This window comes from Barbatula barbatula, assembly GCF_947034865.1.
Source record: "Barbatula barbatula genome assembly, chromosome: 15".
In the NCBI taxonomy this organism is placed as follows: Eukaryota; Metazoa; Chordata; class Actinopteri; order Cypriniformes; family Nemacheilidae; genus Barbatula; species Barbatula barbatula.
The window spans coordinates 8,996,162-9,012,234 of record NC_136778.1 but is presented as its reverse complement, the minus strand read 5'-3'; the positions used below and the strand labels follow the sequence as shown (position 1 = coordinate 9,012,234).

The following is a 16,073-nucleotide window of genomic DNA, read 5'->3' as shown; positions in this document are numbered from 1 at the left end:
ATTTGACTTTTTTTTAAATATATGCACTAGGACCCATGAAATCAAAAGTAAACTCAAAGTTAAATGATATAAAGAGATTAAAGGATTTTACAGGCACAAGTAAGCTCTTATTCGGTCTATAAATTGAGAACATATTTACATTACATAAATAACGTTTATCTCTTTAACTTGCATACAAAATAGTTAAAGCTAAAATGTTAAATGTTTTTTTATTTTGACAGATCTCAGAAACCACGCCCAGTTTCCGTATCCCGGTATTGTATTGGGCAGACGGCCGGACACTGAGGTCCGTATTGGCTGTTTTCTTTCATAAGGTTCCCAAAGAACTCAGAGATTTAGAATATTGTGTTACAGTGTGGCAAAATGGCGACTGTCATTCAGAATCCACTGAACGCGTAAGTAATTAACGTTACTTCAATAATTTCCCGTCATTTTCGTAAACGTGTTGGGTTCCGCGTGATTCAATGTGTGGGTGCAAGTCAAGTCTCGAAATAGAAATGTATGCATCGTGCATTTTTTTATTTCGAGGAATTCTGTCCCGCACGAATAACTGTTTATCCATGTAGTTTTGTCTTTGTGTCTGCGTATAACGTTTAACGTTTATCTACATATAAATCCATATATATGTATAAGTAAATGCGCTTTTTGCGTTATTTGAAGACATTCATTCTGCGAATGTGCAGTGCATGTCTCAGCATTCAGCCACTGATGGTCAATGTTAGTGCAGCATTATTTCGCATGCAATGCTTTTAGGGAAACCTACAGACTCCGTTGACTTGTTTGCAGAACACCTAGATAATGCCTTATCCATGTATGAAATACGTCGGGATGAGCTGTCATATTTCCAACTGCATTGCTGGCTGCACGTTCTCGCCATGCAACTTAGAATAAAAAACGTTCGTGCAATGCTTGCTAAAGTCTTATGGTTAAAATGATGGTTTCCGTATTTTCTTTAAGGATTCTTATAGGAAGGGGGCGAATATTTTTCCCGTTGTGGCCTATGGATAATATAACGTACCCTAGACAAAACATAAAATACATAAAGAGGATTTGAAAGCGGCAAGTTACAGAACGAGTTTGAGGGTTTAATAATTGAATATAGCCTATGCATTTTTAACGATGTTCGAATTCACAAAATAACTTTATTTAAAACACAATAACGTATAACTGTTTCATTTGTGTCATTTCCACTAGTTTTGGCGCTCGTGAACACCGCACATTATTTGTTATGAGAAAAACATGTCGATCGTGTCCTAAAGATGACCATAGGTTTGTTTATTCGTGTTGAAGGGTTTTAAAAAACATGAAGAAATGAGTGATGGATAACAACGGAATTCAGTGTTCTGCGTTTTCTTGTTTGGACCGCTGAAGCGGAGATCTGCTTTCACCCATGTGACAGAATTCCAGGTTTTATTAGATTTCTTTTATTATAGCTTCAAGGCGAGGTCAGAAGGGTTTTGTCCATCTGAAGAACGATATCTGTCAATACTTTTTGATAATAGTGGAGTGGTTCCAGGGTGAATGAACCTTTATTGGAATCAGTCTTAAATATTTGATGGCGAAAGAGAGGATTTACTCCCAGTAAAAACATTAATCTTGCCATTAATAAAGCACACGGTGTCCTTATTTCTCAGTTGATGGCACTGGTCCTTGACTTAATTTGATTATCCTTTGAAAAGGTCTTTAGGAGACTGTTGCTTAAGAGGCTCCACCTATTCTGTTCTCATATGCTTTTTTACATACTCATGATCAGGACCAGACGCATTCTGGAAAAGTTCAGTGGGCCTTTTTTTCTGCAAAACAAATCCAGCAAAACATTCGAAATCAAAACATAACATTGAACCCTCCATTTCTTCTTGTGATTTTATTTCCATTGGAACTCCAGCTGATGTGTTCATATACAGTAAGTGTGTAAACCGAGGGGGATGCACCATCTCTAAATGCTGTGTTGGGGTGGATTAGCAGTGTCCCGGGATCCCTCAGTACCCATCTGTTCTGGTGACTAGCCGCAGAAATGTCAGTGGGCGAGAGGGGGAGCCCCATCTGCTCTAGATCAGGGGAATAAAGCACCTCTCCCATCCCACCCAAAACACTTCAGGGGTCACAAAGAGCTAAAAAGGAGCCATGTACACCTGTCTGAGCGTACTCTTTTGTTTGTTCTGCCTCTTTCAATGTTATTGTTTCCCTCAATGACACTAATGTTCATGTTCACCCGTGTTACGTTGGAGTCTGTTTAGGATTTGGTTAACAAAGACAATTTTTCTTTGCTGTTGGTGGTATATTTTGGTTACGTCTGGCCGTGCTACTTATTCGCTGTACACTGCAAATCTCATTATGTTGCCTGGGCAAATAATGTGTTTCTTGTCTGGTTATTTATTGGTCTTGAATGAGATCACCTCCCACCATTGCTAAATACAGAAGCCATGGAACAGTCTTACATCGTAAAGCAAATTTATCAGTATTAACGTCTGCACTGCTTTTATTTTCACTAAACATGCAAACCTAAAGTTGTAACCTAGTAAACAGATAGATGTAGATCCACCACATGAAGCACATATTTGTAGGTTGCCCGAGTTTTTAACAGCCTGCTGTGTAGAGACGGTGGTCAGGTGGTTTGTGTTTATTTAGTTTCACATAAAATTTGGGGCGGAGGGGATATGAGGGTTAGGTTAAAGGGGGTTGCATGTGCGGTTGCAGTAGCCTTCTCCCCTCCCCCCCACATTTCGTCTGTCTAGATGTGTTTCGTTTTCGCATTACATCTGCACAACCAACACAGCCTGGGGAAGCCCGGGGTCTTTGTGTGTCCATGCACCAGGAATAACATTGGTTTGTGTTGGGATAGACTTACATTCAACCGTTTTCCTGTTCTGCACGGACAATGATATCTTGCTCTCAAGTATCTATCAGTTCTAAAACAACTGAAAGAGAAAGCATATTTAACCTCCTGCTATTTATTCCAATCTACAATCCATTTGCAAACAGTCTAGACCTCTACACCCCCTCTTTCCTTTATTCCTGTTTCTTTCATTTTTAAAACAAGGCTTCTTAAATGTTTGGTAGCAAGCCCAACAGCTCCACACTCCAGGAGTTCTTTAGACTCCATTGGCCTTTCTTCCTAAATTCCGGCCGAGCGCTTTTTCTACATTCACCCCTGAGGTTTTTTTCTCAGAATGTGAGCGATATCATGAAAGCGCAGTAGTCTGATGAGGCACCTATGTTTAGCTTCCTCGCAGCCTAGATTTGCTTCAAACTCAAAGACCGTCTGTCTATAAAGGTTGAATGCAGATCTATATAAGCTTAGATGTTGTTCTATCATTATAGTCACTCAGTAGTTATTGGTTCACAGATACAGTACATAATCATAAAATAATTCTGCTTGTTGAAAACTGGAGCATAGCATAGGGCAAAGTGTAAATACTTAACACTACTTGTAACTGTAAAGGATTATGTTTATGAACGTGGTTAGACATTAGTCAAGTTGCCATATTTAATTTGTTTCTAACGGTCAATGGTGTGAGGATTAATCTGTTCAAAGGGTTGTACTGTTGTATATCTTGGTTTCAATCGTACAGTTGACAAAACACTGCAAAATGTATTTAGAAAATAATTACAGTGGGGAAAGATTTGTTTGACCTCGCTAGACAGGAGAGTGCAACTTAGAAAGTACATTTATCCGTCAAAGCTTTGTTTTCATTTGCTTGCAGTCTATATTCTGAATTGGGTCCATAAGAGCCAATATAATAATTTGTTAATGGTAGATTGGGTTAATGTGAAATTACATTAAATGAAAGCAGAGTATGCATGACTTTGAATAAAAAATGTAAGCCTGCTTCTATAAAACGGTTATTTTTAGATCATGCAGATGATAATCAATGCATTTTAGTATTTTAAACGTGGTCTATCTTTATTTAGGGTCAAGTGGATTAACAAGCATGTAATGTGTCAATGTGGTAAACTCACACAAAGTGTTCAGAGATAGACTGCAGCGTATGTTTGCAGTCTCGCCATCTCCCCACAGATTCACAGAGGAGCTTTACTGTGATAGGATTCTCTCAGTACCCACTGCAAACCCCTATTCATATCAGCACCGCTCTGGGCCTCTTGTAATCTTAAAAAACTCATAAGATTACATAAAATGCTTATTTTTATTCACTTGAAGGAATTGTAAGTAATGTGTTTTTAAAGAGGTTATTGCAATCCACTTAAATACATTCGGTAGTTGACAGGTTTTAATATATTTTTAAGAGCTTTTGGGAGATTTGCATGATGGAAATGTGAGAACAGCTGTGGTTCAAATGAAATAGCAATGATGGATGAGCTGATACAGTGTTTCCAGGGTACAAAATTAACTATTGACACACCAATAGTAGCTGAACAGAACATTTACTGTTTAAGCAGTACATTTTTCTTTCCAAGAAAAAAAAGGAATGATCTTAAAGTCCAGCGTGTAATGTTTTGGAGGCTCTATTGGTAGAACTGCAATATAATACTGCAATTTAATATACAGAACGATGTCTTCAAGTGTATAGAAACCTTACATTATGAAGCGTCAAGCGTTATGTTTTGTTACCCTAGAATGCGTGGAATTGCCATGTTGTTTCTACAGTAGCCCTAATCGGACCAACTGCTCTACAGAGGGTGTTACATTGTCTTCTTCGGCAAAGAAGTAAAAAGGTGACAACATCCTAGTCATGTGAGACCCACCGCAGTGCTTCGAAAGGGAGGGGTGGAGTGAACCATTGGTTGCAATTCGCAACCTCACCCCTAGATGTCGCTAAAATCTCCACATTGCACCTTCGAGTTAAAGCTAGAGTTGATGGTTAATTTTTAGCTTAAGTTAATACTAGTCATCACAGGAACATGCTCATCCATGTACAAGTATAAGAAAGTATTAGTAAGCATTTGTAAAAATTTGAAAAAAGTTGAACAACCACAAACATCATCATTATTAGAAGTTAGAGATTTATTTGGTCTTTAAATTGGTTTACTTTAGGTAAAGAAAATCATCAATGTCTGTTACTGTATGTTTTAAGTTTCACCTGATCAAGTTACTAGCTGAATAACTGAATAGCCAGTAACAGTTTATTAGCCAAAGGCAAATTTTACTCGTATTTGCTGTTTGGTGAATGTTATTTTAAGATTGTTTCATTCAAAGCAGATGAAAAATTGCGTGCCAATAAAGAGGTTCCACAATGTTTTTTGTCTGCCTAACAAACCTTAATTACATTTAGAAGACCGGTTTAAACAAAACACACGTCTAATTTAAACGCTTTGCTGAATATCACAATGTTATGCATATGTATTTCAAAACCAACTACAATTCTCAGAGAAACGCCTACCTAGGCCAATGATTATTCATGGACACCTGTCCATATACAGACCATTCAGATTAAATCAAACTAAATTTGAATATGAAAGACATCTTTTACATCCCTAAGAAGTGTGGCTGTGTTCTTTCTTTTAAAAACACAAAGGAGATGCCTGTGACGTGTTGTCCAAGTGATATGAATTTAGACGCTGCCCTTGGCTAAGCGCTGGGGCCTCCAGCTTCTAAGTTACAGACAAAACTGTGAATGAGCCGCAGCTCTGCTCTGTTGAATAAAGAATAGGTATTAATTTCCTAAGGGCAGCCAAAGCACAAACCACATGGCCCAGTGCAGAGGGTTCCTTTTTAAAGCTTTCATAGCAGATAAAACGGGCTGATTCATAAATTTGATGTTTACAAATGTATTTCAATTGAATCTGTGTAAAACAGAATAAATGTTTAGTCCGCATATAATTTCCCTTGTTTTGCTTCTCTGCGAGGAGACGTTTTCTACTCTTTTCAATGCAGACAGATAATTGGTTTGACTGATTATTTATATTTTTACTCTTTCTTAAATAATTCTTTAATATTACTTTTTTGATAAGTGCCACTATTCACAAGGGGTGTTCGCCGGAAATACTTTTTTCTCTGTCTCTTTGTGATATAAGATGCCCATGCATGTATTAGACACGTGAAATTGCTAAAAATGTAAGTGTCGGAACAAAATATGTATTTTATCTAGAAGCGAATGCTCACCCAGACCTGCCTGAAACGCCTCGTGTAACCACAGCCCGGCGAATCTACGTCAGTTCGTGACACGATTTGACTTAAACCGCCCAATATCTAAATGCAAGTAAGGTGGGCGGTCTTGTAAATCTCATTGTACCGTCAAACCGTGTGTTTCGTTGTGAAAGGAAATCCTCTTTGTTTGCCCTGCCAAAAGACGATACAACAAGAAATGAATTGTTACATTTTATTTTCAACACTGTTCCAGAGAAGTACAATCTAAATGTTCAGGTTTGTGCAGAGCGTTTCACCAACGATTGCTTCACGAATCTGGAAGATCAAGCCCGGCTATGCACGGAAGCTTTTGTTAAAAAGTGGGGCAATGCCAACAGTTATAACTCTGCAAGGACTGTCTGGCGCTTCAGATTCGCAGCCTGTAAGTAAATTTTCATTGTTAAAGACTTTGTTACGGACTAACGCGAGTTGAGTTTGATGTTGTTGTTTCTTTATGTGATCTGCAAAAGCAAACACTCACGCAAACGTGGCAAAATAGACAACATAAATCCTAATCCAGTAATTCTGTTCCAACTAGAGGCAACAAATGTCGTGTTTATAATGGGGTTTATTGTCTTTGTTGAGTTGCGACGAGACATGGCGTAACACTGGTTGATCAAGAAGGGTCAAAGACCTTGCAGTATTTATTATGTTACCATTCCCTGCTGTAATGCGAGCTTGTTTCTATCTTGTATCGGCTTGATCTTCATTTTCCGGATCAGATTTGGGCACGAATTGATAAGGAAGGATCGATGCCATTTATCACCTGTCAGTAGTTTTGGAACCTGATGATCCGAATATGGTAAGAGGCGTTACATTTCCGTGCAGTATTTGACCAATCACTATGCACTAGTGAACTGGCCAATCATAGCACACCTTGCTTTTCAGAGCGATTGTAAAATATCAGCGCGTTTCAGAGAGGCGAAGCAAAGAAGAGATACAAACATGCACAGTATGTGTAAAGTACAGCGTTTTTAAACCTTAAATCGTGTATACACATTGTATTACATTTAAAGCAAACAATAATATTTGTTTTAGCCTTGTCAAATGACCTCTTTAATGAGTAACAAATAGTAATTCAAACCGTCCATGGTATATTATGGGCAACCATTTAAAGTTTAATATAATGGCACAAATAACAACAACAATATAATTCAATAATATCATTTATCAACACATATTTTTTTGTAATGTTTATTTATTGATTATAATATTGTTTAAATACCACTAATATATTTAAAACCACTCGGCTTTCAGGAGAATTGATGTCTGCAGTGCCATGTGGTATGACACTTATCCTCCATGTTTATTCTTAAACATTCCTCACGAGTTTCCAGTGTCATTATCTGACATGTTTTTAACATCTCAATGTATTGGTTAGCTGAGACATAAATTAAGAGAAGCCCAGCTTTACTTAGCTTATACCTCCTTCATGTGTTCTTCATGGCTGACCAAAGTCGCGATGGTTAAAAGGCAATGTATTTATTCTATGGGGGTTCGAAAAAGATTTAATGAGCATCCTTTCCACTCTCCCACTCTATAACAAATCACCATTACATGAGTGAAAATCTGAATGACCTTTGAGAGGCTCTCTTTGTGTGCGTCTCCAGGGAAGTGGCAGAGAGAATACGTGTCTGCCAACACGCGAGTCGAACGGTTTACATAACTACTAAACTCTGTTGACCAGGGTCCTTTCCTCGTGTGTAATAAGGGGGACTGTGTGAAGACACGGTATGCTTAGTAGAGGTTTTGCAAGAGTGTGTCATGACGTGAGCTTTTACTTTAAGATGTTGTTGACACTATCATCAGCAGTACTGCTTATTTGTCCAAAATCTCAGATGGTTTGATTTCGTTTAAAGAAGTCAAATGATTAAAAAGAACATCATACAGACAGAATCACAACATTTTAATTTGGGGTGAACTGCTCCTTTAAATGAAACCGTAACAGTTCAGAACAGGGAGCTCGAGTCGAGAACTATGCAGGGTGTTTAGTCCAGTAGAGCATGTTGATGATTATGGTGATCGTATCTCTCTCATAGGTCGTGGGCGCTTTAATGCGGGTCTCTGTCACTGGAACTTACATAATGACTCCTGCAGTCTCCTGTTGATACAGGCGTTAAGCACAGGCATAATGCTAATGCAGGGGCGTTCTGTTAGGAATGCAAGCACATTTTAAACATTATCGGCTGGGCTTATGAATATGAATTGGGTGACATAACATTTGCCCATTACCGGTTTGTTAAGAAGCAGGGGAGCACTAGAATAATAGAAGGCCACTGCCTGGACATTTATTCAGTCTAATACCGAAGGGGAAGGATTGACAGAGGCTTCTGTTTGGTCTTAAAGGAACAGTTCACCCAAAAATAACAATTCTGTGATAATTTACTCGCATACATTTCTTATAAATGTCTTTGTTCAGATGAACACAGAGAAAGCCAGAAGTGGACAGTAACAAAGCAAATTTACTGTACTTAAGTTCACCTTTTGAGATCTGTACTTTACAAGAGTATTATTTTTTCTGAGTACTTGTGACTTTAACTTCCCTACATTTGGAAGACAAATATCAAACTTTTTTACTTCACTACTGTAGTGAGGTAGGCGGGACGAGAGCCGGGATTCGAGGTCGGTGTGTGAGTGATAACAGGGGTCAGCTGTACGTGCACCGGTCTCGTATCACGGAGGAGATCGGGAGCATAAGAGGACGAGCGACCGAACCGTCAGTGAGAGAGCGGGTTTTCCTGTGCCCACAATTTTTCTGGCTTGCGTTCTGCCAGGACCTTTCCCTTTTGCCATGTAATTAGGTTTTTCTAAGATAGCGTTTTCCTGCTAGTTTTGAATGGCCATTTGGCCATTTTGTACGCAAATCTGACAACCCTGGGATCTTCCCCGCTATGTAAACACCGGCACTACTACACAGCTGAAAGACAGTCTAAAAAGGCAAATAGAACAATTAAAGCAAGTCAAAGTATGGTGTAATCATCCGTGGGATCAACTATGTGTGATGAAAATGATCGGCATTATGGCTGAACGGTTAATATACATCACATGTATATATGCTCATAAATACATTCAGGCTTAGGGGGCTAATGAGGATAATTAGGCTAAATGATCATACAGGATTATATCTAAACTAAACATATACAGTATTTGCTAAACATATGCAAAGCTCTTAAAGGAGTTGCTCACTTCCAAATTTTTCCCCATTGACTATCCATAGTAGGAATAAAAATGACAGTGGAAAGCCAATGGGGACAAATTTTGAAGTGAACTTCTCCTTTAATACACTCTGTGAGCTACTCAGTGTATTCAGTAGGTTGCTTCAGATGCATAATAAGGTATACAACAATAAAACAATGCACCACTGACATAAAGGAAATGTACTTTTATACTTGACTACTTTTAAAAGCACGTATTTCTGTATCTTTACTTAAGAATCTGTTTTTACAACTTTTACTTGTAGTGGAGCAATATTTGAATAGTAGTATCTGTACTTTCACTCAAGTAAGGACGTTGTCTAATCTAAAATGATTTTCAATTTAAATTACTTAAAGAGTATCAAGAAGATTATTCATAAATGTTGATTAGCGAGATGATTACGTTCTCACAGTCGTCTCAGCTCAGGGACTATCAAATTTTAGTGCTTTCGTTTGTTCTTCTCAGACTCCGAGCTTTGCTTTTCGTACCTGCTTGCTCTATTTCTCTCCTGCTCACTTTCTGTACCTCTAAACACTAAAACTCTTTGTGTCACTGCGGAGAGTTGGTGAACTCTTCTTTGTCCAGCCCAACATTCCTCACATATCTGTGTATCCTCTACTCCAGAGACGGGTGATCTAATCGACATGCACAGGAGGCATTTATGGTGATAGAAGCTTTGCTTGGAGTCTGGCTGACCCAAGTATCTCCTCTGACTTTGTGTATGAAAGTTGGTTGTGACTAGATGCCTCCTGACTAGATACCCATGCACTTCTATCGTATGGACACTAAACTGAAAGGTACGGGGTACCGATGTTGTTCAGCTACCAACATTCTTCAAAATGTCATCTTTTGTGTTTTGAAGAAGAAAGTCATTCAAGTTTGAAATGACGAGGGTGAATAAATGATGACAGAATTAAAATTTTCGAGTCAACTATCCGTTTAAGACTATTATACCTTGCTTATACCTTTATAGGTTGGCTACAACATACCCGTTTTATACTTGAACATGCATCCTTTTATTATCTCCTATGTTTTAAAATGAGTTTTCTGAGTCATAGACGTGGGGAGTGGTTATGTTGACGGGTAGGTACCTCCAAAGTTCAGCTGAAACCTACGCAGCTGTGATGGTTGCTAACAATACATCCCTATATTTTCCAAAACATGTTGTTTGAAAACTTTTTAAAACGCCTCCATATTCTGACTAATGTATGAGAGACATTCAATTATTTCGTTTTTTTTCACTTTTTAAAGCCGTTTTGACAGCTATAATTGGTTGATGGACATTTCTGTGTTTGCTTTTAGTCTAAACAATACTGACTTGATTTATCCCAAAACCAGCATTCCTCATCAAATGCGTCTTCTGCAGGCTTGGTGATCAGTTCTATAGGGAGGCCATTGAGCACTGCCGCAGCTACAACGCTCGCTTATGTGCTGAGCGCAGCGTACGCATGCCCTTCCTAGACTCTCAGACGGGCGTAGCTCAGAACAACTGTTACATATGGATGGAGAAACGACACAGAGGTCCAGGTAAATTCTGCACTCACCTTTAGCATAACATTAACATTAATGGGGAAATGAGGTGTGCCTAAATCAAATTTTACATACACCATTCCAAATTTTTATTTTATCACAATTTCTAGATGTATTATTGCCATGCCAGTCTCTGTTGAATTTCAACCAAACCAAATCAAACCTCAGGAGTGACATGAAGTCATCCAACAGCAGTTTGAAAGACTGACAGCATGACAAGACAAATGCAGAATGTGGTCATCATATAAAAAAGCTTATCATATAAAATTGTTTTGTTTTTCTGCCAATAGGAACAATATTTTGTATTCAAAACTTGAGAGAAATATTGTGAGGTCAGAGAATATCATTTCTCCATTTCTCCAATACATTTCGTTGCACTGTACTTGTATGTGTGTAATGACAATAAATTGAATCCAATCCAATCCAATAGAGAATAGCACTTATTTACAATGTTGCATTGTTTTTAAAGCAGATTTAAAGGAAGAAATCAAAACAAAAAGAAAAACACAGAAAAAGGTAAAGGATTGCGCAGTGCTATAGTCAGAAGGTCAAATTTAACTAAATGTTTAAAACTGGCTAAATAAATAATGTCCAGTCATTCCAAAGCCTTTTAATTTCACCACAAGCATTTGGAGAAGTCGAACTTTGGCACCCTTCGTATCCATATTAGCCTCAACTTTAAATCTCATGTAAAATGTGTTTTGATTTAAGTTTCGTTTAGAAGTAAATGCTACAGATTTGAAGGTTTCTACACTTCAGTAGAAACACTGATGGTTTCTGTTTGGAACATGTAACCACTGAATGGATATTTTAAACAATGCAACGCACTATGTAATGAGATAGACAACAGCATTAGGGTTCTGTCTACAGAACAGACGTTAGTCTTTCCACAGCATTCCTTTCCTTATTATCTGACCAAAACATTGTCGATATCTACACATGGTTGCCAAAGGAACAATATGATTGCCGAGAAATGGATACAAATAGAGTAGACGTCTCGCAAGTGAAACCTCCATAGCCACACCCTACACTTTGCGGTTGACCAGCGTCTATTGCATGTTTTCTTTCTGGGTTTATCTGTTCTCTTTCTCTCCCGAGCTCTCAATTTTTACTTTTATATTGTAAGGAGACTGGACAGATACATAAATGAGACCATGTGGCTTATAGATCTATGCAACTCCACCAAGACCATGTTGTAACTAAAAGCAACTAGAAGCACATTGTTGTGTTGGCCAATCAGACAGTTTGGGACCATGAACTCCCCTGATGACCGTGATTTCATTTCAGTTGTAGTTGGAAAAAAATGTTCAGCTCTATTCCGATGTACTTTTTTAATCCCATCTGATTTGAACACATCGTTGTATTTTTCACACAAAAATTATAGAGCAAGTTACTACTGTTTTTCTGCCCGATTAAGGGTCCTTTGAGAATTTTTTACTTATCCAGATCGAAATGTCTGTGTTTGCTTAGTTTTCTTGCTTCTCATTCATTTCAACCCATGTGGAATACTGTAACTAAAGATACATTTCTGGTTGAGCTTTGCTGTGCAACCGAATTAAGACCCGAAATCTAATGACGAATTTAGATTTAATACGTAATGGATATTAATAGTTGTAACTCATTTGTGCTCTAAACATCTTCCAAGCATCTAAATGAAAGTATTTGAATGACTACGAATGAGAGACTGTGTGTGTTTTTCCAGGGTTGGCAGCGGGTCAGATGTACACCTACCCTGCACGCTGCTGGAGAAAGAAGCGGCGACTGCACCAGCCACTCGACCCTCAGCTTCGACTTTGTGAACTCAGACTAGGTGAGATTATCATAGCAGCTTGACGTGGTTGTATCCCTCACATTCAAAACAAAACACATTGCTTTTGAGATCATTCTTCTGTCTGTGTCAATGCTACTTTAACTCTGAGGTCAGGAAGAGGCTGTAGAACTGGGCCATGTGGATCCAATTTCCATCTCTCTCTCTCTCTCTCTCTCTCTCTCTCTCTCTCTCTCTCTCTGTGTGTGCCCTGACTGGGCCTCTTTAATCATTTGGCCATGCAGCATAAGAATGTAAGTCTAAGGACTGATGGCAAAGTAAAGGACTTCAGGAACTTGATAAAAGTGAATAAAGGCATATCTGTGTCAATAAAACAACCGCTCTGTTATTTTCTTAGCTGTCCGTGGAAATACAATAGCAGTCAGAGCAATATAAGAACCTTTGACCTTCTCAGCCAACATGATTCAAGCTAAAAACAGTGAATAAACCGCTGATAAGAAAGTAACCTGATGTTAATCTGATAGGTAAGCATTGATACAGATATCAGAAAAGGGATTTAAATGACAGAATTAATGTTTAAACCTAACATAATCTCCCTAACCTAGTACCACCAAACAGAACTGGGAAGAACGTAATCGTTTTCTTCTTAACACTCCCCATGCCAATACATTAAAGATCCAGTGTGTCATTTTTTGGAGGATCTATTGACAGAAATGCAACATAACATACATAACTATGTCTTCAGAGGTGTATAAAGTCCTTACATAATGAAGTGTTATTTATTTTGCCTTAGAATGAGCTATTTCTATCTACATACACAGCGAGTCCCCTTACATGGAATTCACCATGTTGTTTCTATAGTAGCCCTAAACGGACAAACTGCTCTACAAAGCGATTTTCGTAAAGACCTGAAAACGTGACAACAGCTTAAAGCCGGAATAGATCATTTGGTAAATGTTAACTTTAGCCTGCTAGCACAGAAATCATGATCCCACCTTCCATGCGAATCGCTGTCCAAAGCCACGCCTCCTCCAAAACACATGAACGCACACAAACCAGATTGGCTCTTGAATCAATTCCAATTAAATCATGTCTCATTCACCAGTGGGAACATGTTACATTACAAAGTAAATGACGTTACTACAATAGCGAAAACCTGTAACGTAAACAACAGCTTTAAAACGGCATATTTCCTGTTAGACGCTGAGTAACGTTATAATATATAAAAGGTCCACAAACTACATACGCAACATAATCAAAACCCATCAAAATCTATTCATAACATGTATGTACCTGCCCAGAAGTTACCATGGCATCTTTGAATACCTTGACTGAAATGTTTTTCGTATGTGAAATGTCTTTCACAGATGATACATAATTATAAAAATACCAATGTATCACTTTACTTATTAATTGCTATCAGGATGTTCAGAGACTTCCAACAAACATGACAAAAACGTTTCTGGACAGGATTGCCTACTCAACCTTGAAGTTCTGTGTCAGTCGCCGTACTGTTTCAAAAGGAAAGGAGGGATTGAGTGACCCGTTGGTTGCAATTCGCAACCTCTCCACTACATGCTTAATTCATACTCTGGACCTTTAATAATCCTTCCCTTACTGACAACACTGGTGTTGGTGCGTTTGGGTGGTCAGACTGCGTAAACAAACCGAGCAATGTTTCAATCCAAAACGCCTAACTTAGTTGTTGTAGTGGAAAGTGTTTTAACATCGCACCAAATGACACACGTTAAAGGTATGTAATTCCAACAGTGGAATTGTGATGTTTACACAATAGTGACACATAATTCCGGCCTTTTAAAGCAGGATGTAGTTCCTGTGTTTCCTGTACGACTGTTTTTCTTACACATTTCTGTGTAACACAGACTGCTCCTCCACTGCAAACCGGTTTGGGTCCAAAATACCATCCAAGTCGACAAGCAGGCATGCACGGTTCGAATGTAAATTTGGACATGCGGTCTCCGTCGCTCCTCTTTTTCCCACAACAGATGCCGTGTAGAACGGTTCCTAATTAAAAAAACTGATTCAATCAGCCTATTTTGTCCGCTTTACAATCACGCCTATATGACAACACCCACATCACAGCAAACTGATATATTCATTATGTCCCACAATGCAATTCACAGGGTGGCTAAATCCTACATACTGTTTCCAATCATGACTTTTAAACAGCAATATTAGCCACTAGCGCGATTTAAAGACACGCATCGATGTTGCTTTGCTTCACTATGGCGGAGTTATTTAGTCTTTATTATTTGTGTCTGTAGACGTCAACCTCTCTTAGCCTCTCATAGGTGATTGGCGGATGGAAGTGGGGGATGGGCGCTCGCAATCAGCCCCTGACTAGCAGCCTGCTCTATTTTCGGTTCCTTCCCAGGGGACGAATGTGTCTCGACTCAGACACAAAGAGACAAAAAAGAGAAACTCACGCCGACATTCTCAGTCCTACGTATGCGGCAGTTTAAACGGCATTTGGTAGGTTAAGAACATCTAAATGAGGGGATCTCTCAGCAAACATGTGACGCGGTCCTCAGAAGCCATCGTCTCTGGAAGCACTTTTGCTGCACAGCTGGAGACGCTTTGGTTTTATCTTCAGCACCTGGAGCTTCATCTTTAATGAGGTTTTTAAAGCTATACACCTAATAAAAATACTTGATGGTGTGCCCGACAAAACTACCCAGACTGACCTGGGCTGACTCACCCGCACAATCTGTTTGACTGCGTGAGACTGATGGTTCGCGAAAAAAGCAGAATAATGTTGAAGAATGCTGAATTAATTATCCATGTCCCAAAAGATCACATTCATTCACAATTTTGATTTTCTTTTAATAAAACAACAATATATTTTTCAGCAAAAAGACCATTTCAAAATTATTTCAGTTTTTCTGAATTTACTAGTCTTTTACTACTCAGTCTTTTTACTGTCAGTCTGTTGGAGGACTTTGTTACTCTTGAGGTTTGATTTGTTGAAATTCAATAGACACTGGACTGGAATTGACACAATACATCTAGAAATGCTGATTAAACGACAATATAGATAGTTATATAAAGTGATAATATATATATATATATATATATATAATCTCAATAGTTCATTCAATGTACTGTAACTGCCGATAATTTGTCTTCAAACTTTGGGTCCCACTGAACATGGGGGTGAAATTCAAGAAAGCTGTTTCTATTGGCGAACAACCTGACCTTGTCATCATCGTCCTTTTTGTCTCTTCCAGAGGCCGAGATGATGGCCAAAAGGGAAGCCCCGCCCACAGAGGCTACAGCCCTGGAGGCACTTCTAAGGGGTGATGGGATCCTGGACAAAAGAAACAGCAACTCGAAAGATGAAGAAACATTGCTGGAAATCCAGGTAGCACATCCTAAAGTCCTTTCCTAAAGACTTTTTTTTTTGACGTGTAAGATAATACAGTATAGTAGACTCCTGTCTCAGCAGAGGCACACATTGTGTGGTTGTATCACAAT

The 16,073-nt window shown here is 38.6% G+C and overlaps 1 protein-coding gene across 6 annotated transcripts in view; it reads left to right on the top strand.

The window, feature by feature from the left end:
- The first annotated feature begins 246 nt into the window (after nt 1-246).
- Nucleotides 247-16,073, top strand: part of dpf3 (double PHD fingers 3) — a 27,557-nt gene continuing 11,730 nt past the window's right edge. For 2 of the 6 annotated variants that reach the window (XM_079475551.1, XM_079475554.1), the window contains exons 1-4: nt 269-395; nt 10,647-10,807; nt 12,513-12,620; nt 15,827-15,960. In XM_079475551.1, the coding sequence (XP_079331677.1) occupies nt 364-395; nt 10,647-10,807; nt 12,513-12,620; nt 15,827-15,960 (435 nt within the window). In that variant the 5' untranslated portion in view covers nt 269-363. Of the gene's footprint in view, nt 396-10,646; nt 10,808-12,512; nt 12,621-15,826; nt 15,961-16,073 lie in introns of all 6 variants that reach the window. The other 4 variants (XM_079475552.1, XM_079475553.1, XR_013787698.1 and 1 more) reach the window with 4 other exon arrangements.